The sequence below is a fragment of the Otolemur garnettii genome, unplaced genomic scaffold (genome assembly GCF_000181295.1).
Source record: "Otolemur garnettii isolate 467f Iridium unplaced genomic scaffold, OtoGar3 scaffold00050, whole genome shotgun sequence".
In the NCBI taxonomy this organism is placed as follows: Eukaryota; Metazoa; Chordata; class Mammalia; order Primates; family Galagidae; genus Otolemur; species Otolemur garnettii.
The window spans coordinates 1,503,885-1,513,065 of NW_003852445.1; the positions used below are offsets into that span (position 1 = coordinate 1,503,885).

The 9,181-nt window shown below is 41.4% G+C and overlaps 1 protein-coding gene across 2 annotated transcripts in view; it reads left to right on the forward strand.

Annotated features, from left to right (window-relative positions):
- The window catches only part of FMN1 (formin 1), a 370,390-nt gene that overhangs the window by 230,848 nt on the left and 130,361 nt on the right, over positions 1-9,181 (forward strand). For both annotated transcript variants that reach the window (XM_003791683.1, XM_003791684.2), the window contains 2 exons: positions 1,078-1,166; positions 7,623-7,752. In XM_003791683.1, the coding sequence (XP_003791731.1) occupies positions 1,078-1,166; positions 7,623-7,752 (219 nt within the window). The remainder of the gene's footprint in view (positions 1-1,077; positions 1,167-7,622; positions 7,753-9,181) is intronic.

Sequence of the window (9,181 nt, forward strand, 5' to 3'; positions counted from 1 at the left end):
TTTTATTAAACCTTAAGGCATGCAAGTACCAGGCTAGCAGGAGGTAATTACACATTTGCTGAGTAGTTGGAGGTCAACAAGGTACAGTGGTAAAAAGACGAATTCTGAGTCAGTTCTTTACCAGATACACAATACTAGCCTCCTTGGAATCATCTGTAAAATGAAGAGATGGGAATTGATGTTAAAGGACTTTGCCAAGGACAGAGTACATTCCAGATGCTTTTGCTACTGTGCTCTCAGGACTATGTCCATGGTGGGTACTGTTTGCTCATGGTGGAGGTCAGCTGCATGCAACTGAAATAGCTGGGTAAAGTGGGAAAGTATATGACCAAATGCCAAAATAAGTCAGATAAGGTATAACAAAATGCAGAAAAAAGGGAAGATGGTGACTAGAATAAGAGTGGGGAGCCAGTGTGAGTTAGGCAGGGTGTTCTGAGGGTAGGGAGGTGAATGCTAAGGATATCTTGCTCCATCTCTACTTATAGGGAAAGAGATAGAGGAGTCAACAGTAGCACACAAATGCCTGGGCTCCTGTATCTACCTGAGTGCATCTGTTATGAACATTTGCATTAGTGATTGTACTGATGATTCGGTGATTCTTGGACTTCAGCATGCATTAGAATCACCTGGAGGGCTCCCAGCCCCACCTCTGGAGTTTCTTGTGTCTAGAATGGGTCAATATTTGCATTTCTAACAAGTAACAGGTGATGTTGATACTGCTAGTCTAGGGATCATACTTGGCTTTTTGTTTTTTGGTTTTTCGTTTGTTTGTTTGTATTTTAAGACAGAGTCTCACTCTGTTACCCAGGCTAGAGTACAGGGATATCATGAAAGCTCACTATGATCTCAAATTCCTGTGCTCAAGTAACACAAGAAACTGGGGGCTACAGGCATGTACCACTACCCCCAGCTAATGTTTTTATAGAGACAAGGTCTCACTCTCATTCAGACTGGTCTTGAGCTCCTGGTCTCCAACCATCCTCCCACCTTGGCCCGCCAAAGTGCTAGACATCACACATTGAGACCCACCACCTAGAAAAATCTCACTGTTCATCTTTTATTTTCTGTTCCATACAGAGAGCACAAGAAGATGAATTGGTTAAAATCAGAAAGTATTACGAGACCTCTGAGGAAGAAGAATTGAAGCTGCTGGATAAACCTGAGCAGTAAGGACACTCCACCACTTTTCTCTTAGGCCACAAGGAGAGCAACAGTTTCTAGCTTCTTGTCTCCCAGCTTTGAATAGCCAAATCTAAACTGTATGGTGAGCTCATTCACATCACCGTCATCCCTGTGACCTGTTGCATGCAGCAGAGTGACCCTGCTGCTGGGAAAAGCAGCCCTGAGATTTGTGCTGCTTGACACAGTGTGTCTCCCTCCCCCTGCCCCACCCGACGCTCTCTTCTTGTTCTCACAACTTGTTAATTCCTCCTAGACAAAACATTTTGGCCAGAGGGGACTGAGGAAGGAAGAAGGCATTGCTCTGTTTAAGGTTCTGCTGATGTAGCTAAAAAGATGACATCAGAGTCACAGAATTCAAATTTATTTTTCTAAATGTTCTATCTAGTAACTGCAGCCTGGCCATGTCAGTGTTCCCCAGGTCTCCCCACCTGTTCTGCCGTGTGCAGTATGACATTCTCTCCTTCAGTCTGCATGTGCTTGTTCTTCTCTCCACTCACTGTCAAGAACTGCCTGCTCTATAGTTGGGGATTTCATTCCATACACTTCAAAAACCTAGAACACCAGTGTATAACAGTGACTCATCCTAGGCTGGGCTTTTGGGGTCTCCCAGTCACAGAGAAGGTTCCAGGCCTCTGTAGCTCCATACCTTCCCCCCACCAATGTTTCAGGCTCAGGACTCTGTGAAAATGTAGAACAAGTTCAGAGTGGGTAGGGGCTCTTTGGGCTGTTTCTGCCTTGAATGCTTCTTGTCTAATTCAGGCCATTGCTATCAACCTAGAGATGAGGGAAGCACAGAAAACCAGGTGAACACAGAGTGATCGGGTTCAGGTTCAGGGTGCCAACTCAGCTCCACAGGCATCTGTGGCTGGCACTGAAGCCTCTATGCCTTGTCCTTGGGTCCTCTGGAATGGCCTCATCACCTTGGATGCCTATATATTTAGACCTGAAAAACAATTGTAGATCTGGGGAAGGGGGAGAGATTTCTAGGTTTATTCAGCTACTGACAAACCCTCGTGATAGTTTTGGATACCTTCAGTGAGTTGCCATCACATGGAGTGTGACCCAAGATCCTTCTGCTCCTAAAGTTAGTAGATAAAGCCTAGAAATATTGTGAATCCATTCATATGGGCTTCCACTGCCTCTCTGCTCCACACATCTCAGCCCCCTGCCTACCAGCTCCCACCCCCAACCAACCCTATGGTTTATTCCTAAGTCATATTTCCTAATATAATTAACTACAGCTAAGGTTCTAATGGCTGAAAGTAAGGTGACAAATAATGACACTTAGACATTGACAAGCGCATTGGGGATGTATCTGGGGACATTCATGTACATCTAACATTTGCATAGGGCCAGTTATTTCAAGCTGTGCAATTCCTCTAAGCCTGGAGTTGGCAGACTTCTGTGAAGGCTCTGATATGATAATATTGTAGGTTTTATGGGTCATAGAATCTGTCACAACTATTCAAGTCAGCCATTGTGACGCAGTAGCAACCACAATCAAGAGATAAACAAATGGGCATGGCTATGCCCCCTTGAATTTTATTTATCAACAGTTAAATTTGAATTTCTTATTCCTACATGTCACAGAATGTCATCTGTCTATTGATTGTATTTTCAACCATTATAGAATGTAAAAACCATTTTTAGTTCATGACCTATAAAAAAGTAAGTTGTGAGCTGGAGTAGGCCTGCCCATGGGCTGTAACTTGCCAACCCTTTGCCCATTCAGCAGCCCCTGCTCTAAGCTATGAGGATGGCTGACCCAGGGAAATGAGCAACTGGGGAGATGTGTTTCTGCTACCTGAAGTGTTACCCTTTTCTTTTTGTGTGATTGCCTTTCCAGTATTATTTTTCAACACAAATTGCTAGGATTTGGAACAATGGTGGCAGGTAACTAACAGCTAACTTACTATTCCTGTTTCCTCTAATGATGATCTAGATAGAAAAATATTTTTAACATTTGTAAATGGTCATTATAATGGCTTCCTGAACATCCAAAGATATCAGTGACAGCAGAAAGGACTGTCGTGTTGTGCTGGGGAGGGGACGTGCTTGGGTGGGAGGTTGAGGCACACAGAGGTAGGGCCTTTCAGATCTGGATGAATCTCACCTTTGATCCCATCCTCCTGCACAAGCCAGCATTTGTTTGATTTATGCCAGAGTCTGATTCTTTGGCAACTTATTTGCCATTAACTCCAAGTGAGTCGACTATAAGCATGTTTTACATACTGGAAAATATGAATCGTTTATAGTTTTAGCACTGCACTTTCCTAAGAGCTCTGTGTTGCCCAGTCTTATAAATCACACCATGGAGAGGCTGGCTTCATCACGCACCTCATCAGCTCCTTACACCCAGTGCCAGATTTAGAAAGCCATTTCCCACAGAGGTGTCGTCTGCTTGAAACCAGGCTGTCTGAGAGCCACTCCCACTGCGAATAGCCCTTGACTCTGTGTGCCCAGCCTGGTACTGGTGGTGATGGGAGGCAGGGCTCTACTGGGTTTAACTGGGCCTGATGTGCATGCACCATGGCCTGGGGTAAGCTCTCCACCAGAGTCCACAGCTGTCTTGGGACCCTCTCTAAACCCTGTGAGGGTATTCCTCCGTGGAAGAACACAGGTTACAACATAAAATTATGCTGTGTGGATAACCCAGGTGGACACACACTGTTCAGAGATTAGGGGATAATAAACCAAATGCTCATCCCTTAAAAGCAGAAGGTCAGTGTGCATCACGGTCCTGTCAGCTGGGTGGCTGCTGTGGACATGTGACCCAAACAGTGTAAACCACAGAACTTCTCTCATATAGACAGCTGACGTTGCAGTCCTTGGGAAAATTAACCTGCACTGGAGGAAAAAGGGAAAGATCTCTCATTTGTGGTTTCTAAGGGTGAGGGAGTCAGTATTTAATTCCCTTTGTTATTGAACCTAGACTATAAAGTTAGACTAGCCTAAAAGGAAATCAATCTGTAAATATTTGTGAGTACCAAGGCCCAGTGTCTAAGGTGCTATGCTTAGGGGTATGTAAAGGAGCGTTATCCAAACTGTGGTGGGTAGAGGGTAATACACAGTTTAGGGGAGAAGATACTCATCAGACACTTGCTTCCCAGCCTCCAAGGTAACCCATACTTCAGTACTTTACCAGATAAGGAGTTCTGGTGCTCTTTGCTTAAGTGTTTGTGGACAGCAATCATGTAAAATCGTATTCCAGTATTCCGTAGCTTGATATTCTGCCCATTGTCCAAGACAAACTCCCCAAGTAATCCTGGACTCTTCTGAGCGTGCCTTGGGATTAGGCCATTACTCTGGGTCTGGGTCTTGCTATGATAGCAGCCTTCTCCTCCATTCATGCTGCAGGCCCTCTCCCTCTTCTTTCTTGGAAGATTGAAGAAGAGGTCTAACTGGTCTCCCAGCATTAATATCTTGTCACCTCCAATGAGCCAAACCACTGCCATAGGAATTTTCTAAAACAAAAACTGAAAGTATCACTTCTCCATTTAAAACTCTTTATACTTTCAGAAGTTTAAATTCCTTATTTTCGAACAGTGGCTCTCAACCTTCCTAATGCCGTGACCCTTAAATACAGTTCCTCGTGTTGTGGCGACCCCTAACCATAAAGTTATTTTTGTTGCTACTTCATAACTATAATTGTGCTACCCTTATGAATCATAATGAAATATCTGATATGCAGGATGTATTTAGGCACCCCCCGTGAAAGGGTCATTTGACCCCCAAAGGGGTCGCGACCCACAGGTTGAGAACTGCTGTTTTAGAACATAAAATCTGATTTAGCATCTGGGTTCTGCTTACTTCCTCCACAGATACCATTCATACTGTCTTGTAGCTCTCTGGTAGTCCCTCCAGGGCTCTGGGAACTCTAGCTGATGTCCCCTCCCTCCCTCCGTAGTTCCCCTTAGAGACCCCATCTCTGATAGCATCACCCTCCACAGTAGCCATCGATTTATTTTTCAGATTATTGAGAAGGAGTTGTAAGTTAAATTCTGTTCCCTGGTCTTAGTGTGGTACCTGATACACTGTAAATACTTCATACATGCTTAAAGGACTGGCTGACAGTGTTGGTGACTGATGCTGTAATATTGCTTTTTAGTGACACAGTTCTAACCAAAAGGAACATAAAATTCCTGAACTTATACTCTCCACCTCCAACTCTGTATATGTGTTCCAGACCCTCTCCGTCCAGAGGGCATTAGAACTCTAAGATTCTCTAAGGCTGTGGTCCCTAACCCCTAGTCGTGGCCTGTTAGGAACCAGGTGCACAGCAGGAGGCGAGCAGTGGGTGAGTGAGTGAAGCATCATCTGCATTCACAGCCACTCCCCACCACTCACATTGCCCACTGAGCTCTGCCTCCTGTCAGATCAATGGCAGCATTAGATTATAGGAGCGCAATCCCATCTATAAAATGAGAATGCGAGGGATCTGGGTTACATGTTGCTTATGAAGATGTAATGCCTGATGATTTGAGGTGGAGATGTAATGTACTTGAATCATTCAGAAACCATCCCCCTCCACACTCCCCAGTCTGTGGAAAACATTGTCTTCCATGAAATCAGTCCCTGGTACCAAAAATGTTAGGGACCTGTGCTCTAAAAGCTTTCCCAGTAAAAGCCCAACCCCTGCCCCCAAGGCTTTAATCATCGAGGGCCTTGGAATTCCATCTTGCCCTTTCTTGGATCATACCAGTTAATGAGATTATGGTCTTATCTCCTTATATTGGTCATACACCTCCTCTTTTGAGTCTGGTTATAAGTTATTATTCACCAGCATTTCTACTGTTCCTGGTACCCTTATTGGTGAGCTGAGGTTGAGACATGGATATTCTCTTATGGTCTCTGAACTGCTTTACTCTGTTCTCCTCATTTTGAGTAAGGAGGAGACATACTCAGGATCTAGGTCCTACTTAGGGAATATTGTCTCATGGTCATATGTGGAAGGGGAAAAATACAGGGTATTTCCTTATAGATAGCTCAGCATCTGAGTAAATAAATCTCCTCAACATTAACCACAGGACCAAATGCTGCCAGACCTGTGTGGGTCTAATTGCTCACGTGTTTGTAAAAACTGGTGACACTTCGGATTTTAGTCATGATAAATGAATCAGGTGTTTCGTACTGTATTTATGAAGAAATAATTTACATAGAATTTAATTTTTTCATCACCACCTCATCCAGAATTCCGATGGCTTTCTACTTTTATATCCCATCATATGATGCTTCATAATAGAGTTATAGAACAAAGACCTATTGTTTTCTATAGGTAGTCCTTGATTCACTTCAACATCATTTTGAGAAAAGATTATAATCTTCCTGCAGGATAAGTAAGAAAAACAGCTGATAATTAGAAATTTATTAAAACCTAAATCTCCCCAACTGTATAAACCAATAAAACTTGGATACAGAAAGAAATAGGCTTCAACTTTGGTCCTACGTAAAAACTTTCTTGGTGGGAAATTGCAAAATTCCAAAGTAATGATGTTGTGAGTTGACCACGACTTTCAGAAATATCAGTCAAGCATCATTTCAGCTCCAGAATGAAATAAATGTCTATTAGTGGATTCTCTTCTTTTCTGCATCATACCCAACTGTTTCTACCTGTTTTAGCTTACACCCCCTTTCCCTAGTGCTTGGCCTGAGGTGTATGTAACTCTTCCAACTTAATTTTGCAAAGGGCACCAGTGCCCAGCTCCTCAGACAGTGAGCTACTGTGTATAGGTCAGTTCTCACCTTTAGCTTTTAAGATCTTCCTGGCTGTTTTTTTAAAAGACACTTTAGATGGTCTATTTAATGAGTAGCTGCTTGAAGTATTGGGCTATGAGCTATGTCTATATGGGTCAGTTGATGTGAAGAAGTAAACAAATACCTGGGGAATGTGGTCATTATCGACCATTATGTAATTCATTGAGCAAAAATAGTAGCAATATCATTTCAATAAGAAACATTTTTTAAATAGTCATCTGTAGTTATTTGCCTCAAGTCTCTAATTTCCTCAGTCTATGTAAATATACCTTTAGAGAATGTTGCATTGCAAGGGAGCTCATTGTGTAATTTGTTTCATATGCTAAAGACTAGGGCTTTCCATTTGGGCTGAATCTAGTTTGGGTGGCAGGAGATAGATAACATGTTGATCATTCATTGAGTAGACCTGCATTAACATTCTGTTTGTAAAGAATTTCTATATCATACATTTATGGAGCATCGCAGAAACCCACCAAAAAGTGGCCTTGTTGTTACCAGTAGAACAAATACCCTTGGAGTTCCTTGACTTTCTGCCTATCTTGAAATTGTCAGATAAGAAATGTTCTCGTGGCAGATCTTTTCCACCTGCCTTGTTATTTTCCTTCAAGTTGCACACGATTTTAAATGGCATGTGAACTTTATGGCCACCTTGTATGTTGCTAAGTGATTCCTTTTTATTTTTACAGATTTTTGCATGAGTTAGCCCAGATTCCTAATTTTGCTGAACGTGCCCAGTGCATAATCTTCAGATCTGTCTTTTCTGAGGGTATCACCTCCTTGCACCAGAAGGTCGAAATCATCACACGAGCTTCTAAGGTAGGTTTGCTGTCTAATTTTTTTTTCTTTTCCTTTCCTTTTTTTTTTATTAAATGATAGCTGTGTACATTCATGCAGTCATGGGGTACAGTGTGGTGTTTTCATATACAATTTGAAATATTTTTATCAAACTGGTTACCATAACCTTTGTGTCATTTTCTTAGTTATTGTGTTAAGACATTTATATTCTACTCTTAGAAAGATTCACTTGTACCTTTATAAGATAAACCATAGAAGTGATCCGTCCAATCACCCTCCCTCCACCTTGCTGTCTAATTTTAAAGGCTGCCTTGCTCTTGTTGGGGGGGTAAAGGAGGAAGTGGGGAGTAAAAGAGATTCACTATAGTGCCATTATAGAAGCCCTTTGAGATGTTTAGATGTCAGCTAGTATCTTTTTCTAAGTGTAAATGTGATTATCCTGCCCCGGTGTGCAGATGAACGTGTGTGTGAGTGGCAAAGAGAGAGAAAAGGAGATGCAAACTGAAGAAGAGGAGGAGGAGAAATGACATTTCTATCTATGGATTTCTTCCCAGAAATTTCAAACATATTCCAAAGTACATACCGACTACTAAAAACCAATCTAAACATAATAGCACAGTTTGTTTCCCCTTCCACAATCTGGATTGCAAAAGATACTTTGCTTTGGATCTGTGCCTTTGATCACCTGAAGTGTGTCTACACAATGAAATAAAAGAATTCTATAGATTGACTATGTGAAATAAGTGACTGACAACAAGTGGTTGGGAGATGAATTTTTGTTGGCTTTACCACACTAGCGGTCATTAGATGGTTAAAGCCTAGCACTTGGCTTTTTCCCACAGTTAGCCTATACTCTTAACATGATATTTTCTCCACAAAGTCTGCAATACTTAGTTGCTTATTGTGGGAGACATGATTTTTTTGCTAAGACATTAGAGATTTCAATAAAGAAAGCATAATAAAGCCTTACCGTTAATAATATCTGAAAGGGCAGGAGCAGGAGTCTGATAGGAGCTGAATTTTGTTTGCTTTCTTTACCCTAAAGTAAAGGAAAATAAAGTCCAGTAAGACTATAGACAAAGAAAAAAAGTTCTAGTTTGAAAATTTGACTTGAAATTAAAAATAAATACATAATAGAAAAAATAGGTGAGATAGAACCAAAGAAAATCCTAAACAGGTTGAAATTATAAAAATTAATAGACAGCAAATAGTAAACTTAAGTTTAATAAATTTAATAAACACATGGCCTATGGCCTTAAAGTGTATTATTATAATTCACTCCTGAGGATTAAGGCCAAGGATATGTCTACTCCAAATTTAATTTGATTGTTCATATAGATACATATTCCCAAAACACATCCGAAAAAGAAAATCTTTCTAGTTAGGAGTCATCAGAGGTTAAGCCTAACTATACCAACTGTCTTCTTACAACTTATACTTTAAAATAAGT